The sequence below is a fragment of the Lates calcarifer genome, linkage group LG4 (assembly GCF_001640805.2).
Source record: "Lates calcarifer isolate ASB-BC8 linkage group LG4, TLL_Latcal_v3, whole genome shotgun sequence".
Classification (NCBI taxonomy): domain Eukaryota; kingdom Metazoa; phylum Chordata; class Actinopteri; family Centropomidae; genus Lates; species Lates calcarifer.
The window spans coordinates 12312018-12334267 of record NC_066836.1 but is presented as its reverse complement, the minus strand read 5'-3'; the positions used below and the strand labels follow the sequence as shown (position 1 = coordinate 12334267).

Here is a 22250-nt window from a genome sequence, read left to right as displayed (position 1 = left end):
GTTGTGGCATGTTAGCCATGGGAGTCACAGAAAGGCTGTTTTTAATTTTTCCCACGGATAAGAGACGATGAAGTTGTTTTTGATGTTAAGGTGTCCTAATCCAGCAGGCCTGCATTTTCCTCTCTTAATGAGAAATATAATTTTGCTTAATTTGACAAAACATATCCATAAAACAACTGTCACAAATGTAATATAGTTACATCTTCAAAACTCTTTGCTCATACTGATACTGTTTTATTATCATTAGATGAGCCAGTCAGCCCCAGTGTCGACCGGGAGGCCGCTCCTATCCCACCCTCCGCTGTGATATCTGTTGCACCATCCATAACTACAGGTCCCTCCAGTCCAGGCTCACCTTGCCCTACCATTCGACGTCAGCTATCACATGACCAAGGTAAACAGTACTGGGTTGGCTGGGTGGAGGATATGTGAGTCAAGGCTTGGCTCAGAGAGAACTCTGTACAAATCACTGAGATTTAAAGCTGTTTTATTTTGTCCATGAAATGGCCTAAATGATTACACACTAAGTCATCACTGATTAATTTTCTTTCAATCAAATAATTTTTGCTGTAAGTTTTGAAATTTCTGGTTTTGTGTTGTGTTGCCTTCAAATTCATTTATTTAGGCACTCCCACCTTCACATGCTCAGTAAATACAGATGAATAGACCCAGCGAATGATGTTATCTTTGAACTATTCTATTTTCACCGAAATTCTTTAATTTTTCTTAAGACCACAGCTAAAAACCCAAGCCACCTCTGGTCGCGTAATTCAACTGCCATTTACACTCATAGCATGGGTTGTAAATTTCAAATAACATTATTTTCTATTTCTTATCCCCTGTATAGAATCCCTTAGAAGCGCTTTGCTGGAGTCTGAATCAGCCAGTAAAACAGAGCGGTCCAAATCCTATGATGAGGGTCTGGATAACTACCAGGAGGAGGGCAGAGGGTGAGTGCATACCAGTACTAGCTCATTGCTCTGTTTTTTTAATCTTTTATCATTTTCAATGAGTAATGGTTCTGCCTGACCTTGTTTCTCAGTTGAAATGTCTCTGTTTTTCTTTCATGTCTTTAGGAGATCTTCTAGTAGGCACATGCCCAGCTTCCGGGGCCTCAGAAAGGTGAGAAACTCTATAGGATTATTCACAACATGCTACCCTTTTTTATGCCATTACAGAGCTCTGAATTCTTTGCTAGTATTAATCCTGTTTACTTTCAGCTTACCTTAACTGGTTTCCTTGGGAAGTGTTATGATATTGAAGTTTGTTGGTCATTATGTAACCATAACATTGCTAGTTATAGTCCACCTGGAGATCTTTGTTGCATGTCTGCCACTCTCCCCACCTTTCATGTCACAATTTGCTGTCATGGGTTCACATTTGCAGGCTCTGGACGGACATAAATCATCTGGGGATTCTGGATCTCGACGGGATTCCTCCTCAGATATCTTTGCTGATTCTTCCAAAGAAGGGTTGCTCAACTTTAGACAGCTTAATACAGATAAAAATAAGGTATGCATGTACACTCATGCTGCCATATATATATATATATATATATATATATATATATATATAAATGTTTCTATTTGTAGTCATTTCTCTTCCTGTCTCTTGTCTCTCTGTATAGCGTGTTAGTGGAGGAATGAGATCCTGGAAGCAGATGTATGCTGTTTTACAAGGTCACACCCTGACCCTCTACAAAGACAGGAAGGATGCGCTGTCTCATGCTTCGACACAATCTGACGAGGACCCACTACGAATCAGCATCAAGGCCTGTCTGATTGACATCTCCTACAGCGATACAAGACGCAAGAATGTGCTGCGACTAACCACCTCAGACTGCGAGTATTTGTTCCAGGCAGAAGGGAGGGACGACATGCTATCCTGGATCAGAGTCATTCAGGAAAACAGTAACCCAGATGAAGAGGTGTGTTGTAGTAAAAGTTGTGTCATGTGCTTAATTGTGTAGCTAAGTTGAGACTGCACATCACCTCCAGTTCACCTCTATCTCAAATGATGAAGGTCTGCAGAAATTTTTAAGACATTTGTCAGAAGTCCTACAATCTCAAAAGGACAGCGAGTCTTTGGGCCATCGTCTTCATTCCATCCAGTAAAATGTCATCAGGAGAGCTGTTTGGCATTTGTTGTTAGTTGTTTACAGTTATAGGAAAAACAAGAAAGTTTAAACCAGGCTTCACTAAAGTTTCTAAAGAAAAAAAAACAGGCACACCCATCTGGTCAACAACAAAGGGAAACTTAAAGTCTCTTTTTGACTGAAATACAATGAATGTGACAGTGAGATGGAGAGGATTACAGCCTTTATTTATAAAGTGCCGAACAAAAGCTAAAATAAGGTGCCACTCGAAACTTGTTCTGCTTAGACAGAACAAAAAAGCAGGTGGCACTTCCTGGGGTTCTGAGGGGAAAATTCCATTTCAGACTGAGAGCCAATTTAAGCTGCCTTTCGGCAAGACCTCGTTAACTGATATCTTCTGGCAATAACTCATTTTGGTATCTGAGATGGAGGTCTGGGCAGCACGTAGGATTAGAAATGTTTTGGCAAAAGCAGGGGAAATTTAGTGTTCGTATTAAGACGGTTGTAATGAAACTGCTCTATCCTGTTTTCAGCATAGCCACGCTGACTACTGATACAAAAACATTAAAATCCAAACAGGCTGTGGTGTATTTAAATAAAAGGCCATGAAGGATTTCTGTATCCCACTTATGTATTTGATGTATAGCAGATTTTTATGCATGATTCTGTTTTTTTTTTTTTTATGCTTTTGAGTTTCATGTTGTGCTAGAGTGTAATCCCACTGTAGACCTCTTAACATCAGGCCTGGTTGTGAGTTACAGTGCTGCAAGGCTAAATAGGCAGACCTGTCTTCTTTGGACATCTCAATAAAGTTCCTCTGATGTTCTATTCTCCTTCAAAGGATAGTTGGACGCCCAGCCCTGAAGGCAAACTGGTATCATTTGTACAATTATTGGCCTGTCTGCAGTTTGCCTGCTGTTTTTATCTTTGGGCTTGGTCTTGTTAGTCAGTCAGTCTGTTAAACAAGTGATTACTTCCTGCCACATGGTAAAAGTTTTTAGATTTGCAGTTGTTGTTACTGAAATGTTATAGATGTACATTATTAGAATTAAAAATCTAAAATAAGCTGCACTTAAGTTGAAGAAACATAGTTTTAAATTGAATATATCAGACTTTCCTAACTGTATTTCTCTGTCATTACAGAATGCTGCTGTAACAAGCCAGGACTTAATCAGTCGAAAGATTAAAGAATACAACATGATGAGGTATGCAGGACTCCTCATTGCCACCCAAGGCTCATCCATAGTACTCATCCACATATCTATCCAGTTTAATTATATGCCAACCTAATGTGGATATTTGTCTTTCTTTTTTTTTTTGTCTATTTGTGTGGATCAGTGCACCCAGCAGCAGGTCTGAACCTTCCCCCAAAACCTCCCGTCAGTCCCTTAGTATTAAACAAGCCTTCCTGGGAGGTAAAATTGACGGCAAGATCCACAGCCCTCATTCACCTAAAACAGGAGAGGAGCGGAAGGCGCTGAGAGGTAGACACCAGCTCCTTGTAGTGTGGTTAGAGGAAATATCTATCTGGCTAATCTACATATGTATATGTATGTGCCTTGTCAGATGACTCCAGTCCACCAAGGGACAGAGCTGCTTGGAAAATCGGTATCGCAGGTATCATGAGGAAGCCCTTTGAAAAGAAGACTCCAGCTGGGGTCACGTTCGGGGTGCGGCTTGATGACTGTCCACCTGCGCAGAGTAACAGGGTGAGTCATCTTCTCCATTTATGTATTTTAGAAAAGATGCTGTGTCGTTAAGCATTCAAATGACGTGAGCAGCGTGTTGCCTCCAACCACATGAAATATTGATTTTGCCTCAACTTGACAGCCACAGTGGTTGTTAATTCTTGCTGGGGTAGCTCAGTGACTGTAGGAGACAGTGATGTCTGTGACACGTAACTGCATGCACTTCACATCAGTGCTTATTCGCACAGTATGTAGGCTTCTGTTCAAATATCAGATTTGACAAAGTAATGAGTTGTCATATTTAATGTCTTCCCACTATGTGCTGTGCAGTTTGTTCCTCTGATCGTGGAGGTGTGCTGTAAGGTGGTGGAGGAGCGAGGTCTGGAGTACACGGGGATCTACAGGGTCCCTGGGAACAACGCTGCCATCTCCAGCATGCAGGAGGAGCTCAACAGCAAAGGCATGACTGACATCGACATCCAGGAAGACGTGAGTGACTGACAGTTGGGTTGCACAGTACAGTGCGCCACTTTACTGAGTGACAGCCTCTTTTAGCAGTGATTGACTTGTATTGTAAGGATTGCTTTAACATAATGCTGCCTCGATCTTTTACTTCTCTGCAGAAATGGCGGGACCTTAACGTCATCAGTAGTTTACTAAAGTCCTTTTTCCGAAAACTTCCAGAACCTCTGTTTACAAATGGTAGGATCTTGAAAATGATTATGACATATTCCCAACAAAGAATTCAGTTATCTCTGGATTGGTGTCAGTATTTAAAAAAATGTATTCCATTCAACAGAAAAGTATGCTGATTTCATTGAAGCCAACAGAACAGAAGATTCAGTGGAGAGATTAAAGGAGCTCAAAAGGCTGGTGAGTAAGTCTAAAATGAGATGCATTTATTTGAATAGCGTGACAATTAGGCATACCATTAACTCTGAATTTCTGTTCATTAATGTCAATTCCTGCAGATCCATGAATTACCTGATCATCACTATGAGACTCTGAAATTCCTCTGTGCTCACCTGAAGAGGGTTTCTGACAACTGTGAAAAGAACAAGGTATGACAGTTAACAGGATCTGTGTTAATGTCATTATGCAACACCTTCCCAATCCCTGCTAAATCCTGTATCTCTCTGAGGATTATTTAATTACAATCTGATTTACATCATTACATCTGTTTAGATGGAGCCCCGTAACCTGGCGATAGTGTTTGGTCCAACGCTGGTCAGAACCTCAGAGGACAACATGACCAACATGGTCAATCACATGCCGGACCAGTGCAAGATAGTTGAGAACCTTATCCAGCAATATGACTGGTTCTTCACTGATGACGGTGATGAGGACCCTGTTGTATGTGGCAATTCGTTTTCTTCTGTTTCCTTTATCATGTTTATCATAGATACCTAATCTTTAGCTGTTACGTTTATACATATAGATATTTAAAGCTGCAAAATCAATATTTTTGTATGAACAACAAATTGACTATGTGTAATGTGAAAGGCAGCACTCATATTTATTAACTCACAAAAGAAATCCACCAACTCTCCAGTGTCCAGAGCATTTTAGCATCCTATATGGCACCTACCCAGCACCAAACAGCAGACTGATGCATTAAGAACTAAACAGCGAGATATTTCCCTCATAACAGAGCTAAATCATTTAATTAAGCTTTAAATGAAGTGCAACAACAATTTGTGGTTTTCCCTGTTTATGTATTGTGTTCAGTCATTGATCTTCCTTCTGCTCACTCTCTGTTATTCCCTCCACGTGTGGCTCCAGACCACAGCTGAGCAGGAAAGCACAGTGCAGTCTCAGCCTGTGCCCAATATTGACCACTTGCTCTCCAACATTGGACGGACCGCACCATCACCGGGCGAAGTCTCAGGTAACTCACCGGGATTTTTCCCTCAGGACTCAGCACTCCACCATCACCACAGCAGATATTTTACCATAACAGCAATACTGTATTTCATTGATATTATTGCTATAGATTAAAGTGAAAAATATGTGTAGTATAGACATTAACATATAAGATTGAATGTTAGCTTTGTCTCAGTCATTAATGCTAAGATGAGGAGCATCATGCCTGTTTTCCTTAATTTTAAATGCTTTGAGCAAAAACAAGTCTACCAAATTTTATTTGTGTTTCTGTTAAAGCAAGCTTTTTCAGTAATTTTTCAATCAGTATTTTTTAAACCATTGGAAAATTGTTGAAAAATACCTTGCAGTATGTTGAGCCTTTTTTATTAATTTATCTATTTTTGGATAAAAGTCTGTTTTGTTTTGATGTTGACATTTTTTTGCCCAAAGAGATCAAATTGTCCTCAAGTTTTATTTTTGTTCATTTCTTTGCTTTACTCTTTATTTTCTCTTGCTCAAGTCATTTTTTCTCCCTGTGCTTTACCTGTGTTGAGACGACGACTCCTTTTCTTTCAGTTCTTTTCTTCCCCTCCTCCTCGTCTCTCACATAATCCCGGCATGTTCTTTCCCAAAGAAAATCTAACAAACAAAACGAAACGATGGAAGTTTTAACCCTTCTGACCTCTGCCCTTCTGTGTGTAGTGTGTTGTTTTTCTCCCTTATCCCTGTCCAGCACTCACACATTACCCAATCTTGACACAGGCCAAGTGGGCGGCGTCTATCACTCGATGATGTCACTGATGGACTCTGTTTTGTCAGTGATGGACAGCTGGGACTGTAGGAAGAAGGACGAGTGTTGTGCCCAGTGTAGCTGCCTAGTCTGCAGAAACCCGCAGCTCTTTTAAATTTGGGCGAAAGGAGGAAAAAAGATAAAAAAGAAAGAAAGAGAAGTCGATGTTTGTCATTTTTCCTGTGGTGTGCACGTCTCATATTTAAACCAATACCCTAAATTTGAGGGGATACAGAGCGATGCTGCTGTACTTTCTCTGAAAGCCCTTCTGCTGTCTCTTGTTGTCTCTTAAGCTGATCGCAAGGACAAGTAGCATGGTACGGTCAACCTCAGGTTCTCTCCCGGTCATGTGGCATAATGTGTCATGATGTCTGAGGGTGGGGGTCGTAGTGGTGGGACTGAGCTGGATGGTCCCCAGCACACATGCGTTTACACAACAGAAAACCCACACATACAGCCACGTTGCAGACCGTTAAGTGTACTGACTGATGCAGAGGCACACATAGCAGTGGATGGGGCTCCAAACAGGTAGCTGTGGTAGCATTTGCCATGAGAGGTAGTTTTTTTTTTTTTTTTTTTTTAGTCTCAAGTGCCTCCTCTTGTGTCTTTTTGGTTTGGTTTGTTGTCTGTGATGTTCTTATTTCAAAATCTTTGTCGTCAATCAACATTAAAAACATCACATTGTCAACTACAGACAAACACTGTCACATACCTCCTCATCTCCTACTGTTACATAATGTATTAACACCCACATCAATCACTAACATGTCCCTCACAGTCTCCCTACCCAACCCAGAGCTATACATACAAGACATACAGACAAGTTAGATCATCAACAGCCCATTTCCACAGCAGGAGCTCTTTCAGGAGCACAGGAACCGTTTCAGGAACTTCATGAATTTTACCTAGTTCTTCGGTGCCAAAAAAGCCCCTGTTCCAAGATTAATACTTTTTGCACTGCTGAATGTTACCAACTGGTCAGCATTGCAACTCATGTAACATACCCACAGCTTCATTCACACAATAAGGAAGTGCTTCTAACAGTATTAGGACGAAGGTTGGACATGTCATGTCTGACTTTAAAAACCAATATTGTTGGCTTCCTGACCTGTCGAAAACAAAGGTTTGAAGATCAACTACTTTCAAAACAGGTAGTCTGGAATTTTCAGACCCTTCTGGTCTCCTCCTCCTCCATTCATTACATCTATTTAAATACCAGAGCCACAGTAAACACAAAGAACAACACAGTGGCTCAGCATTGTTTCCTCGTGTGAAAATTGAACCTCAAACACTGCTGTCATATTGTAATCCATCATCCATCTGATTTTCCTGATCCTGACAGTCTTTCAGGTACTGTGGAAAAGCAAATCCAAGTGCTCAGAGGGGGCAATTTAATTCCTGAATTTAGTTCCTGTGGTTCCTGGTAGTTCCTGGAACTGTTTGGTCGGAAAAGGGCTACTAGCCTGCTTATTTTTATTAGCTGCAGTTTGCGTGTTTTCTTCTTTTGAACAGCGAGAAAAGAACGTTTTGTGAACTCTTTGTTTTGCCTTTTATGTTGCTGAGAATGACGGGCTACATGTTAAAGGGCACCGCAGGAGTCTTATCTAGCTTGGAGTAAGAGCAAATCTGTCTGTTATAACACGGCTTGCCTGCGCCAGCTGTATCTACCACGACACACTCACTGATCTGTTCAGCTCAGGCCCCTCTCAGTCAGTCATCACTAGCCTCTCCTCTGTGACGTCTTTGAGTTGGGAAAGAATGCCCTACAGCTGGTTGGTGGCTACATGTGATGCTCTGTGACTGGCGTGTTTGTCCGTGATGTGCCGTCGTACCATCGAAACATGAGCATGAGCTGCTTTTTGTGTCTTGGTTTACTGCCGGGTTTTCACTTCCTTTCCTCTCATCCTTCCATCTCAGGCCTCCTCTGCTGCTTCGTCCACTTTTCCATATACTGCTTAGTGTGGTTACTCGTCCTCCTGCCTCTCTCTCTCTCTGAGCCGAAAGAAAGTGTCATCTGCTTTCATCAAGCTGCTCATTATACTCATCATGTCTGTCAGTTTCATTCTGATCAAACTTTTAATCTGCCTCTTCTCTCTCTTTATCTTGTTGACTGTTTACAGCAAGTCACGGAGGTGACAGACTTGTACTAATGACTCTCTTCCCTTTATTGTAGATTCAGCAAATAGTGACTCCTCCAAATCAAAGGTAATGTCCTCCTCTTGTTTCATTTAGTTTCACATTAATCCTTTAATCCTCTGTCTTTTGTGTACTTCTGTCTTGCATTGACAAGCTGTTTTGGTTCTGTCTCAGCAGGGCTTGTGGGGGTCAGGGAAGGATCAGTGTAGCAAAGAGATGCTGCGCTCCTCCTTCTTTGTCAGCCGTAAACGTAAGAAGCCCAAGGACAAAGGTCACCCCAGCAGTTCAGACGACGACCTGGACGCTGTGTTCCCGAAGAAGGAGCTCCCGGAGGAGAGCCAGCAGCAGCCTCTGTGGTCCCCAGACAGCCGGACCGAGGAGGAGGGGGAGACAGATGAAACCAGTGAGAAAGAGAAGCAAAGGAACAGCTCTGAGGAACAGCTGGACGCAACTAACAGGAACGAATCTCTCTCCAGCAGCCTGATGTCGCAGCCCTCTCCCTCACTGCCTCCAGAACACATTTCCTCCACCCTCCAAACTGGATCCCCCTACGCCTCACCTCCTCACTCCCCAAACCTCAGCTACCGCATGCCAATGGCTCACCAGTCCTCCCTGTCAGACCCGCCCTCCAACTACGATGACACGGTGTCCGACCTCGGTACGATGAACAGCACCAGCTCTCAGGCTTCGGTGCCCAGAGTGAGGCGTGGCAGGATGGTGGCCCTGGGGCCGGAAGCAGGCCCCAGCGGGCTGGGGGCAGAGGTTTGCTCCATCACCTCTGACTACTCCACCACCTCCTCCATGACATTCCTGACTGGAGCTGAGCTCAGCACCCTCAGTCCCGAAGTGCAGTCTGTGGCAGAAAGCCGGGGCGGGGATGACGCAGACGACGAGAGAAGTGAGCTCATCAGCGAGGGAAGGCCAATGGAGACGGACAGCGAGAGTGACCTGTCTGTGTTTACTGTCGGGAAAGCTGATCAGAGAGAGCTGCAGGAAGCTCCACGACCTCTCCCCTCCCACAGACTCATCGAATGTGATACACTCTCCAGAAAGAAAAATGCCCAACAGAAAACCGACAGCGAGTCCTCGCTGGACGGAGCTCGGAGCGATAAAGATTCCAACAGACTGTCACGTGTATTGGGGTCAGTTAAGGGCCGTTCAACTGGCAGCCTCAGCTCCTCGTCCCGCAGCGAGCTGGATAAGGCAGAGCCCACGTGGAAGCTTAAGATCACTGATCGACTGAAGGTGCGTCTGCGAATGTCTGTGGATGACATGTTTGGTGTGGGCAGCCAGAGGAGCCGATCCCCGGAGGGCCGCAGCAAGAAGAAGAACATCAGACGCAGACACACCATGGGCGGTCAAAGGGACTTTGCAGAGCTGTCCGTTCTGGGAGACTGGCCGCAGCAGATCGGCATCGGTTCGGGCTCTCGGTCAGAGCTGTCAGCCGTGGACCGGCTGAAGCCCAAGTGCAGCTCTCAGGACTTCTCCATCGGGGACTGGATTGCCCGTGAACGCCACCGCACCAGCAATCCCGAGGTCAGCCTGGACTTTCCCGAACAGTTAGGGATACTGAGCAGCGGGAACTCCCAAAACTTGGGAGCCTCGTTCTCTTCTGAACTCCCGCATCGTCCAGCTGAGGTGGTGAACGGGGATGTCCCCCAGAGTAAAAATCTGAGCCTCTCAGCCACCGCTCACCCACATAAACTCACCAGTTCCCAGGTGGTCCATTCACGATTCTATCAGTACCTGTGAGAAGTGTTGGACGTGTGTGACTGTGTATGTTCTTCGTTTGTGAGATGTGTACTTACTTGGGAATCTGTCAGTATAATGTCTGTTGTGTGACCAATGTTAGTGAATGAGCATGTTGTACAAAAAAAAAATGTCTGGAGTGTGTGTAAGTGGTGTGTGTGCTTGTGAAAAGAGAATTAACTGCACACAGGGATCGTTGATCTTTGCTCATGTATAAGGCATGGAACAAAATGTTGTTTATACCTTTTTAATTTTTCTCTTTTTTTTAAATGACAAATGACTTTGAGATGGGTCAGCAGGAGGACTTCCTCCCTCCGCATACAAGCCCGTGTTATGCTGAAGATTGAGTGGACCTGTCGCTCATGAAACAATGAGCCTGTGAAGTATGTGCAAGGAAGTGTGAACACTCAGAGTTGAGATTGTTTTAAAGGTTTAGCTAAGTGGCTTTAAGGATGAACTGACTTATAGAATGGATAGGAAGTAGTAAAAAAAGTACAGATTTTTAGTATTGCAGAGGAACTATTTTTGTGTAAAGAAAGTAACGATGTTCAAAGTCAGTGAGTCTCTCAGTAACCAAATGAAGAATGTACAGACATGCTTGCTGTAATACTGACTAAAAGCTTTAGATGCTTGTGTTTCATTCTAAAGTGTACATATCCCTATTTTTCTGTGTACTTGAATTGTGTTTTTGGTACAGCCTGTGTGTGGACTGCCTACTGTCAAAGGGGCCTTTCCAAAGGTACAGACGGGACAAGGAGACACTGGACTTTATGCAAATGGAAAAAAACAGTTATTATTCATCCCAGCTGTATGGTTTAAAGAGCAGTGAACAACATCCCTCTGATGCAAATGTTATGCTGTGTTTTAGTGTTTGTGGTTCACACATCTGTCAAGAGCAAGGAAAAAGAGAATGGGTAATCTAATCAGAAAAAAATCATGTTTCTTCACAATAGGAAGTGCCTCACAATGAAATGTTAAGGGTGCCATATTGTCTTTGTTGAGATACACGAAGATGTTACTGTGAATGACATTTTTATTGTCGACTCTGTCATTCTACAGGTTATGTAACAAAATGCCGAGCTTCCATTCCTTAGGCATTCCACTCTGGTCTTAACATGTTTTATACTTTTTTTTTCTTTTTCCTCCTGTTTTTCATTTTTTGATTTTAACAGAACTTGAATTTTAAATATTCCTTGTAAAATAAGTAACTTAAATGTACATATAAATGCCATGTTTTAGCTGCTTTAATTTACATTTCCATCAGATTGCAGGACTAAGTACAGTATTGTGAGACGATTACGCTCATGAGGGCCTGTGTGGGGTAGTTTGGTACTTCTCTGTGGAGAGAGAGAGAGAGGTCCCTGCAGGAGGAAACACTTCATTGAGCTGGACCATTGTACCAATGCTGTGTTCCTCCGATTGCGAGAGGGGTGTGCACAGACTCCTGAAACACTGGAAATAAATTTTGTCAATGGCAAATTCTCATTTATCTTTTTGCTTCTTCTAAAAAGATAACAAGATACCAGTCACACACTTTGTTGGTTTACACCCTACAAGTGATGTAAAGTGACAAAGCTGAGAAGTGATACATTTCAAAATGCTTTATATACAAGTTGCACGTACAACATAAAGACTTAAACAATATAAGATTTATACACTTTGTACATCAGCTGACTAGAAACCACTGACAATACTAACAGAAGTGACATAGGGAGTCAAGCCATTTAACACACAAGTCAAAGAAAAATTCACAAAATAATGTAGAATTCAGCATAGTTAACTTGTCAGTACGCCAGTTTGGAAGGTAAATACCACAAACTGTATTTGCAAACTAAATATTCTTTACATTTTTGTCAGTATAATACCATCTTTCAAGCAGACAAAGTTATTTTGTGTTCAATTCTTTTCCCTGTTCTGAGATAAAATGTGCCATTCTTTGCTTTTTTTCTTTTCTGTTTCTTTTTTAAAAATACTTAGCTCACTAATAACCAGCTATCCTTAGAGGAAATTAAATCATGATCTGTGTTCGAGTTGTCAACAGAATGCACAGTTCAGACAAGGCTGACCCATATTAATCATTTTCAACGTCATGTGGGCTCCTAACATGAACATCTCACCCACAGTAAGGCACAGTGACTAAAAGAAGAGTTCAATCCAGATATATGAGGAGGGAAACCTATGATTTCATACCATTTTTGTATCAACACTTTGTTGTTGTTTTTTTTTTTTTTTTCTTGGAGTACAATTCAATTTATAAAGCAACTAAGGACTGATGCAGCCAGACATCCACTCATAGACACTGTACTACTGTAAGACACTGAACAGAGAAAGTCTGAGAAACAAGTAGCAGTAATTGTACTCATGAACACAATAATCAGTAGGTCGGTTGGCAAAGGTTATCAGAAACTGGCAGCCTTTCAAAAGTGAAATCTCAAAATAATGTACTGATCTCCACTGAGGGGGTATTTTGTGCTGCAAAGCGCTCGATTAACGTACCTGGTTTGGAATGGAGACACATTGCTCAGTGAATGTCATGTTGACCCTCTATTTGTCCACCAGAGGGAGGGCTAGTCCACTTATTCCAACAGCAGAGAGAGATACGACTCTCACGTCAGAGATTTATTCATTCATGTCTTCCTGACTGGTTTCCTGGTCAGCACAAAGAGAGGGGTGGGGTGGGGCGGGTAGCTGGGGGTGGGTAGTTGGATGTAGGCCGAGGCCTCTTTTGCACATGCTTCAGAGTAGAGCTCAAATCAGGTGTTGTGGGTTGACTGGGTTAGAAAGATCTGTTGCATATTGTGCTGTTGTAGCTGGCCGGGGTGGGGGTGGTGGGGGTGGTGGTGGTGGTGGGGTGGGGGCTGGTCAGAGGAGGAGGCTTAACTGTCGTCCTCGTCCTCCTCCTGCTGGTCGTCCGTCAGCACTTCTGGCACCCGGAAACACTCTTCGAAGAAGTTGACCAGAGACTGGCTCAGATGCTGCTGTGTCCCTTCAGTGTGTAGGAAGTGTCCTTCATCTGGATAGATCTGTAGGTAAATACAGAGCAATGGATTAACAGATAACAGAGCTAGAACTAGCAACTCTTTCATTATTAATTAGTCTTAAAATTATTTTTTTTATTTACTCGTGTAGCCTAAAATGTGAGAAAATATTTTCCTTTCAAATTGCTTTATTTTCCATGTTCAGAATTGTGTCTACCTGTACAGTGAAACATTGAGATTTAAAGTTCATTGACCAGCAGTTGGCAAAACAATGTCCCCACAAAGTCTATTAGCAGGTGTTCAGGGGCATTCAATCGTATCACACAATCCAGTCCAATGGACCATGTGGTAATATTGGTTTGCAAATGACTGAACACTTAAGTGTCTTAATGCAATTTCATTTCAAGATCAGCTGAAGCTAACTGAGACTTCAGCAGTCAGCAAATTAGTTGGTTACCTTCAAAAATGTTGCTCATTTTAGTGCAAAATTCAACTGCAATGGAGGAATAGCGCTGTAACAAAAAAGGAATTTCAGACTGAGAAGAAATTAAATGTGGAGCATTACTGTGGCTGTGACTACTTGCATCTGAAAAGTATGATGACCCTGAAGGTCAAAGCGCAACAACATTTCACAAAACAAAAACATCTCGGAAAACACAACAATATTTCAGATAAAGGAAAGTGTGGGACAACACTTGTTTGTGATTGGACAGAATCCAAGTCAACATGAGCTGCTGGGGTGGAGTATACACAGACTGCAGTCAGACACATTCTAGGGATTTGTAGTGAGACTGAGCTCACAACAGTGTCTGAATGCCTGAAATAAGGTCTGTGGTTAACACAAGCTCAAGACATTGTCACGTTTTATTCTACGACGTAAAATACATCAGAAAATACCCCACTTGTGATTTTTTTTTTAGGCTTTTACATGTCTTAAAAAAGGCAGTTGCTAACTATTACTAACTTTTTTTTAGAAGAAAGACTTTTGTAGAGGAGGTACGAGTTGTAGAATCAGTCTAGCCAGTGTGAAGAGGAGGAACATTTACAGCAACCAAAAATTGTTTCATTATACACCTTTCTTTCAAAACCTGTAGCTCACCTGTAGAGTGTAGTTGGCCTTCTCGCTGATTAAATGGTTGATAAATTTGGCCGTGTGCTGGAAGTGAACCTTTTCTGTGGTGGTGGTAAAGACAAGATTGACACATGAGACACCAATCACAGTAAGATAATTAGTGCTTCACTCTCTGCAGTACTAAGAAGAAAAAAAAAGAAATCAGACACTTGTCTGTTACCGTCAGCAGTTGGATGAATTATCAAGTACTGTTTCTCCAGAAGTTGACCCGCTCTGTGTGCTAAATTTGCCATCTGAAGGAAAGAAGAAAAGCAACATCCACCATGTCATCAACATTCTTTTAATAATGACTACATCTCCGTTCAATTCAGCAAAGAATCTTGTTGGATATATTTGGATAAAGAGACATATACATACCGTGTATACTCTGGAATCTGTCTTTAACCCAAGGTATCGTTCTGAAAATGCAGATGCTGCAATTTGGGGGGAAAAACAAAACAAAACACAGGTTTAGAAATGTCAAGTGCTTTTAGACAAAGTCTTTAAGACATCCACAAAAGAGGAATATCAAGGATGTTATACCATATAACTCAAAATCTGTGATGGGTGAGACTGCTGTTCCACATTTCAGCTGGGTAAACTCTTCAGAGCCCAAAAGCATTGTGGCTAAATATCCTCCATAGGCCTGAACCAAGACAGAAGAGACAGAATCACACCAAGAAGTCTGATTAATTACACTTTGTTATAATTATTTTACATTTAAGACAGCCACTGTATCTCTATGAAGGCATGCCGCTAACTGAAATCAAAATGATGGCAACCCCTTTGAGCATTGTTGTGTTCCCCTTACCTTTCCGTAAACTCCCATTCGATTCTTATCAATGTAAGGCTTTTTGGATATGAACCTGCAAATGTAAGAAAGTAAGTTAAAGCTTAAAAACCACGAGGCCCTTCGGCGCAGTCACGCTCTCAGTTCTGGCAGCGGTCTGACCTGAGGGCCTCCAGCTGGTCCCTCTCCTCGAAAGTTCCCAGCTTTCTCCTGACTTTGTGGAGAAGGTTGGTGCCCTGAAAGCCGCTGCCGTGGCCGTCGAAGCGGATCACTATGGTGCTGAAGCTGCTGACCAGAACTGTGGCCCAGTCCACCTGGAACTGCTCGGTTACCATCTGTCCTCCGGGTGTACCGTCCCTGTGGAAAAGATATGGAAGACATAGTGATGGTGTGATTTGTGAAGAAGAAACATCTTCAGCATATTAAAGGGGTACTCCACCAGTTTCACACATCAATCCTGATATATTCTGGATTGAACAACCATTGAACAATGAATGCAACCCCAAATTTACAAGTGTGCGATATGCAGTCACATGTGGTCATACGTACACTAGCAGCAGCAAGGGGTAATGCGCAGTATCTACGAATCCAGCTGGCTTCAGAATCTGCATTGTCAGAGCTACAACGGACAGAACGGGGTTAATGGCAGCCTTATAATAAAAGCAGACTGGCAGGTAATCTTGTATTTGGTAATTCAACCAGGAAGTGGACACGTACTGTAGTCGTCTATGGTGATGGTCTCGTTCTCCACCCTGGGCATCTGCATGTTGTTGTACGTGTCGTTCACTTTTTCATTTGTCTCCACGTCGAACACCTCTGCAGCGCAAGAGAAAGCGGGTCCTTTGTTAGAATCTCTCAATGACAAATTTCTCAATGAAAATATATTCACAGTGTGTTCAGTCCAGAGTATTGTGCACTGAGGTGTCGAAGCACAACACTCACTCTGTTTGTCCTCTGTGCTATAGATAGCCACACTCGGTATATCTGGGCCTATAAAGAACAGGAAAGGGAAGGAAAAAGATCCATTAACAAGAATGTAATAATAGAATTTAATTTGATGAGCAAGATAAAATATCCTGTAAGAAGACACTGACAAAAGGCTCATATGCCTGCAACAAGAGTCTGAAACACAACCCTTCTCTGCAAAAGACTCATCTCTCTCTTATCTTACACAGCCTTCAGAAACAAGGCCTCTCAGCCAGCTCTAAAGTTAATAATCTACTTCCCTCCCATGTGGAAGTAGCTTGTTATTTCACAATGGAGCTGCTCTCCAAAGATCCAATTAATGAGGAAAGCTACTGGCACTTTTCCTCTCTGGAGTAAGCCCCCTAAACAAATCAGCTTCCATGGAAACTGTGTTATTGTGTCCCAGTGCTGAAGCCACAGGGGAGAAGGAAATGACAGTGTCTCTGAGGAACACAAGGAATACATCTAGTAAACAACAACACAAATACTAAAAGGCAGAGTCTGTCCGCCAGCAGCCCAGTGGTACTAAAACGACTGTTGGCCTGCAGTCAGGCGAGACATTTATTTCTGTGGCTAATCAGAGGGATCCAGCGGCAGTTTGAGGTTATCTGCTGATGTCCAGTTCGATATGAGCTCTCAACCTGACTCGGAGCACTAATTCAATTACACTTTCCACCGAACACGGCTTCTCTGCGTTCATTCCCTGAACACTTTCATTCTCAGGAGTGCTGGGATGTAAAAACACTCTCACAGTCCGCGGTTATAAAACAAGCCTTGAGTGGAGAGATTGGAGGTCGACGACGCTCACCTTTACAGTTGAGTAAGAAGTACCGCATGTTGTGGCTGAATGAAACATCCACGTAGCCGCACTTGAACTCGCAAGACAGGCAGCAGCGGTTGAATGGAGGGATCGTGTCAGCACTGTGGGACGGCACAGAGAGAGTATCATTGCATACCTTAGAGAGCACTCAGCCCGTACTCAACACAGAGAAGCGCTTTCAACTTCCAATACAATCCTACCTGTATAGGTGCCGTCGTTTGGGGTCATCCTCTGTGCTCAGAAAGTATCTGAAAAACATCCAAACACCATCACCAAATGACAGAATTACCCCTGACTCTGCAGCACTGCTTGTTAGAAATATGCAAAAATATCTAAAATGTCTTACATGAGGTTCCTTTCATGATTGAAGGCTAAGATTCTGGTGATGTCCCAATCTCCAGAGGTCAGGGACTGAAGTATGTCTGTGCTAGTGTTAGGCTGGGAAAGAATAACACAGGGCACCAGTAAACACTTTGTGCCAAGCCTCAAAAGGACAAACAACATAAGGATAATTCTTCCCGTTACCTACCATCGAGGTGGACATAGAGATGTGGAAAAACTTTCCTCTCCCACCCTGAGGAATTGCTCTGGTGAAGAAGAACTTGTGTCCATCTTGGGCAAAGAGTGGTGCTTCATTCTGGAGAGAAAAAAAAAACAAAAACACAAAACACCCTCATGTGTGTACAAAGTTTGTGTCCACGACACATCCACAGGGATTTTTGTAAAGTCTGTTTTTTTTAACCAACTGCAACAGGCATGCAGTGTTTCGATCACGTACCTGTCTGTGCAACCAGTTGTCACTCTCATCCTCATGTTTCTGAAAATAATAAGAGAGGTATAAGGGTCTGAGGTGAAAGCTTTTGAGCCCAACAAATTACATTAAAAAAAGAGATAAATCTGTCTGTATTTTTATTATGGTCAACAAATCATTTGAAGAGAGCCAAAACAAGAGTCTGTACTTTCTGACTTCTCTAACTAATCAGTGGCGCTTGGACCAAATCCCATTCATTTCAAAAGTTTGACATTTTGATAAACAGGTTTATTTACTTTCATTGAGATGATCAATACCTCATATCTATCTGTTAATTTGGGGGTGGGTCATGAGCCAGATTGGTATCAATCTTCTCATCTGACTCGTCCCAAAGAGTATGAATAAAATAAGCTATATCAGGCTACACAAGCCATACTTGTTAAATTCATTGTGGGTTTTGGTCTTGTGGGATTTGTTGACAGTAAGAAAAACAATGAATATCACCAGACCTATCCTGTAGCAGCAGATTTCTCACTTTGCCAAGAAGAATCTGCCAAATGTTTCACCTTAATACAGACTCCAGTCGTAGCCTCGCACAGTGTCAGGATAGAGTTGTTCTGGGCTCTGTTCAGCCAGTTGACAGCCAGTTTGGTGCTGGTGGCCCATTTCACCATGGTGATATAAAACTCCCTCCTGAAAAAAGAGGAGGGTACACAGGGTGGGAACACATCACCGCCACTGACAACCTCTGTCTTGACGACTACCTTGAGAAAATGCTCCAGGGCTATTTTTGGCACTGTCACTCACCCTATTCGGGGGTCATCAGGTTTCTTCATCACCACCGTGTGCAGGGGACCATTGAGGCTCACCACAGACAGGTGCACTGCAGGGTTTTCCTCCCCAGCCTGAAAACACCAAGAGGAAATTAGATAGGTCAGATTGGATTTCAGTTTAAAACAGTGAGGAACTGTCTTTCTGTTTTCTTCAGAGGTAAACAAGTCTTCTGTATACAGTGGTAGAATGTAACTAAGTAGATTTACTTGAGTACACTAATTAAGTACAGTTTTGAGGCACCTGTATTTTCCATTTTAGGATCATTTGTACTTCTATTCCACTATATAGACACTATAGATTAAACTACCCAGCAGCATATAAACTTTAAAATTAGCATAAAAATTCTGCTTGCAAGTTAATGAATCAATAATATTCCAATAATGCACACAACAAAGATTAAATATATCAGTTTGAAAGGAGCCATTGGTGTAATTAGTACTGTTACTTTTGACATCTTAAGTAAATTTTTTCCCTCTGTGGTATTGTTGCCTTTACTTAATTAAAAGATGTCAATATTTCCTCCCAAACCTTTTGTATATAATATCATCAGCACGATAGAAGAAAAAAAGACTGAAAGCAGCCAATAGATTGTGACTGAATCCAACTCGCCTTGGGATAGTGATACTCCAGGTTGGCGGGGTACGGCGTTCCAGTGAAAAATGGGACTTCCATCTTCGGCACCAGCGAGTCATTGATGGTCATGTAGGCCAGCCGCAGCCCGTCTGGTGACCACCAGTGGGCAATGTGGGTCTGCAGGATCTCCTCTGAAATATAAAGCAACCAGATGATACACACACTGTGGAGAACGCATGAAACTGAAGATCAGGACACATTTTTGAAGATCAAGATATGTTATCTCAAGGAAAAGTTTAATCGAAAGCAACTGGACTTAGTTATAGTCTAGGAAGACGTTTCACCTCTCATCCAAGAGGCTTCATCAGTTCGTGTTCGCATCTGACCAGGCTGGGACTGGTCCAACTGGTTGCTTTCGATTAAACTTTTCCTTGAGATAACTATGACCTGGATGAATGAGAATATTCACAGGCTTCATCAAGATATGTTGTGTATTTTATTGCTCTGTCTGCTGCGTTTCTCTTAGTCTTTGTTTATGTACTTAATATTCTGACACTGATAAAGATATTTCCAATGTGTCACCATTTGAACAGACACTAGTATAATATTTGCAGCCTGCGTGATTTATGATGTCCATTCCCTGTACTGTCAGTGAGGAAAAATAAATCAATTATTCATATTAAATTTTGACAGTTTGAAATCCAAACGCTGGCTTTTAAATACACCATGTCAATGTAGATTGTGAGTTAAATACTGATATATTCATTCAAAGCATCATGAATATATGCTGTTATCAGTGAGTGCCATCTTCATTAATCAAGAACTATACCACAGAACACCTCTTTGTTCAGTGGTATAGTTCTTGTGACTGCCGTTTTCCCTCTTCTCTCTTCCCTTCATAATCTTTCAGTAGAGCATATAGTGATGTGCTTTCTCTCTGTGTAAATAAAGCTTTCCTTGCCGTGACTTGTTCTACTCTTCAAGGTTTTGTTGGCGGTAGTGGAAAGACAAAGCCTTGAAATACTCCCCATGAGTTTAAACCCGGGCTTTGATCGATTGACAGACGTACTGTAAACTGAGGGAGCTGACATTTGGGAAGAAACCCATACAAAAGGTGCAGAAAACACCTGAAACACCTCCTCAAAAGAAAAATTTGATTATTTTGAAAGGCTGGGCTTGACATTTCAGCATAAACTCACAGGGTAGTTTTCTCCTGATGAGTGACTTTCATCCAGCAGGGGGCAGAAGTACTCTATGAAACGCACCCAAGAGTACACATGTAGACATATATACATGTGGAGATCTGAACAATAGCCTTGTCCTGGCAAAATCAGCTCAACCTTGGTGAGGATCTGTGACTTTGTTATCATTGATAATGTTGGGCAATAAATCTGTTTTCACAGTGCATTCAGTATCGAATTCTATACAGGTGAGTGAGTTCTCAGTCCAAGGCTAGCTAGTTTGTTGCAGTGCAGCAGGAAGCCTGTGCCCACAGATCCTCAGCCCTCACTATTTCCTCTATAACCTTTATTCTAGATGAGGAGGACAACACCTGACAATTCATTTTATCCATTAATTTCGAAAGGTCATCATTTAATAAGACTCCTGTCCTATTGTTCACTAAAATGGTGTGTTTGATGACATTGAGGATACATACAGTGAATCTGTGATTCATAGAAAATAACAAAAAAAAAAAAAAAAACTCTCATATTTCCTGTAATGAGTTGTGAGGTTGATGTGACATGACAGTCAGTGCTGTCAGATGGGGAACATACAGCCGCCTAAACGTCCATCAGCAGGGGAGGGACCACATGCGCAGACCAAAACCTCACAGGGCTTCCTATGTACAGATGACTCCACGTGTGAAAAGACAAACCTACAGATCGTATTCTCATGAGAGATCATTTCATCTCTTCCACCTCCCAAACCTGAGGCTCTACAGGAGACTTTCTTCAATCTCTTGATCAAAGTTACAGCTCACACGTTTATTAAGGCAGCTGAGGAATCATTGTTAACACTTATCAACATCAAAGGGTTGCAGATAATTCTTTTTTGCAAAGAATTGTTTAAAGCCACATGACTCTATTTGATTTTTTTCTTAAGATCTAAATATTTCAGAAAAATGTGAATCATTTGATACAGAAGCTGCCAGTCCATCATCTAACATAATCTATTTGATGAAATGGTGCAGGTACAAAACTGGCATGGTTTGTTTGTCCTTCTTTTTTCAGTGTAAAGTGGAAATTAAATAGAAATTTAAGTTTTAGAGGTTTTAGTTGAACTCCTCTAGGATATTTGGTGGAAAAAATATTTAAAAATTTAATTTTAAAAATGAAATATGTGTATGTAGATACTATACCTCACCTGAAATCTACCTCTTTAAAACAGACTGCCACCAATACTGTGATGGGAGAATTAACTGTTCACAGTAAAGTTTATATTCTCTCATCTCAAGGATGAGGATTTTTGTGCAACACAAAATAACTAGAAAAAAAGAGGCAGCCTCACCTTGAACCACATTCCAACAACTCCTGCCAAACCTATCTCACCAGAACAACACGGTCCATATTGCTAACGCTGTGAGCGATGTGTGTTAAAGCTGCGTGCTACATGATCTCTGTTTTTGTGCGACAGTCTGTTATCCGCTGATAAATCCACAAAATGTAGTGGGAAAATATAGTAAGGCAAATCTTTCTTTAGCATTGAAAATGGATTACTTCTTTCATGTCATGTTCTGTGTCTGCAACAAAGAAATAATCCCATTAATGAAAAACCGATTAGAGCCAACCCTGAAGCAGTTCATGCACTATAACAGCAATTTCTCTCATAATAACTGGCATTTTGCAATTACATTATACAATTACACTGCAATTATCATCCCAAACCGCTCTTTGAATAAATCCAAAATTAATGAATAATAATAACAATGCCAGAAAAAGAGGTCTTCACTTACTGAACACGATACCTATACACTTTATTATAAATGACTCCACAGTGCAAATACTAGTCTCAAACATGGCAGCGCATCCGTAAACAAAGCCATATTCAAGTGGTATGTAATTGGAATGTTTGTCTCACATATGCAGTAATCAGAAAATGTCTCATA

At 41.9% G+C, this 22250-nt stretch overlaps 2 protein-coding genes across 4 annotated transcripts in view; one reads left to right on the top strand and one right to left on the bottom strand.

Annotated features, from left to right (window-relative positions):
• arhgap21b (Rho GTPase activating protein 21b) overlaps nucleotides 1–11800 on the top strand; it is a 35347-nt gene extending 23547 nt beyond the window's left edge. For 2 of the 3 annotated variants that reach the window (XM_018676595.2, XM_051070014.1), the window contains 16 exons: nucleotides 248–394; nucleotides 848–950; nucleotides 1077–1122; nucleotides 1387–1512; nucleotides 1628–1927; nucleotides 3239–3300; nucleotides 3434–3579; nucleotides 3662–3804; nucleotides 4114–4272; nucleotides 4407–4485; nucleotides 4583–4656; nucleotides 4755–4844; nucleotides 4969–5136; nucleotides 5566–5671; nucleotides 8610–8641; nucleotides 8747–11800. In XM_018676595.2, the coding sequence (XP_018532111.1) occupies nucleotides 248–394; nucleotides 848–950; nucleotides 1077–1122; nucleotides 1387–1512; nucleotides 1628–1927; nucleotides 3239–3300; nucleotides 3434–3579; nucleotides 3662–3804; nucleotides 4114–4272; nucleotides 4407–4485; nucleotides 4583–4656; nucleotides 4755–4844; nucleotides 4969–5136; nucleotides 5566–5671; nucleotides 8610–8641; nucleotides 8747–10324 (3359 nt within the window). In that variant the 3' untranslated portion in view covers nucleotides 10325–11800. The remainder of the gene's footprint in view (nucleotides 1–247; nucleotides 395–847; nucleotides 951–1076; nucleotides 1123–1386; nucleotides 1513–1627; nucleotides 1928–3238; nucleotides 3301–3433; nucleotides 3580–3661; nucleotides 3805–4113; nucleotides 4273–4406; nucleotides 4486–4582; nucleotides 4657–4754; nucleotides 4845–4968; nucleotides 5137–5565; nucleotides 5672–8609; nucleotides 8642–8746) is intronic. The other variant, XM_018676596.2, reaches the window with a different exon arrangement.
• A 107-nt stretch (nucleotides 11801–11907) lies between these two features.
• dpp6b (dipeptidyl-peptidase 6b) overlaps nucleotides 11908–22250 on the bottom strand; it is a 60376-nt gene continuing 50033 nt past the window's right edge. Inside the window, exons 9-26 of the mRNA XM_018676598.2 lie at nucleotides 19181–19335; nucleotides 18545–18642; nucleotides 18304–18430; nucleotides 17765–17803; nucleotides 17516–17623; nucleotides 17333–17424; nucleotides 17187–17234; nucleotides 16975–17087; nucleotides 16143–16190; nucleotides 15918–16016; nucleotides 15750–15819; nucleotides 15363–15557; nucleotides 15222–15276; nucleotides 14954–15056; nucleotides 14789–14844; nucleotides 14592–14664; nucleotides 14399–14472; nucleotides 11908–13344 (exon numbers count right to left, since the gene is read on the bottom strand). Of these exons, the coding sequence (XP_018532114.1) occupies nucleotides 13198–13344; nucleotides 14399–14472; nucleotides 14592–14664; nucleotides 14789–14844; nucleotides 14954–15056; nucleotides 15222–15276; nucleotides 15363–15557; nucleotides 15750–15819; nucleotides 15918–16016; nucleotides 16143–16190; nucleotides 16975–17087; nucleotides 17187–17234; nucleotides 17333–17424; nucleotides 17516–17623; nucleotides 17765–17803; nucleotides 18304–18430; nucleotides 18545–18642; nucleotides 19181–19335 (1700 nt within the window). The 3' untranslated portion in view covers nucleotides 11908–13197. The remainder of the gene's footprint in view (nucleotides 13345–14398; nucleotides 14473–14591; nucleotides 14665–14788; nucleotides 14845–14953; nucleotides 15057–15221; nucleotides 15277–15362; nucleotides 15558–15749; nucleotides 15820–15917; nucleotides 16017–16142; nucleotides 16191–16974; nucleotides 17088–17186; nucleotides 17235–17332; nucleotides 17425–17515; nucleotides 17624–17764; nucleotides 17804–18303; nucleotides 18431–18544; nucleotides 18643–19180; nucleotides 19336–22250) is intronic.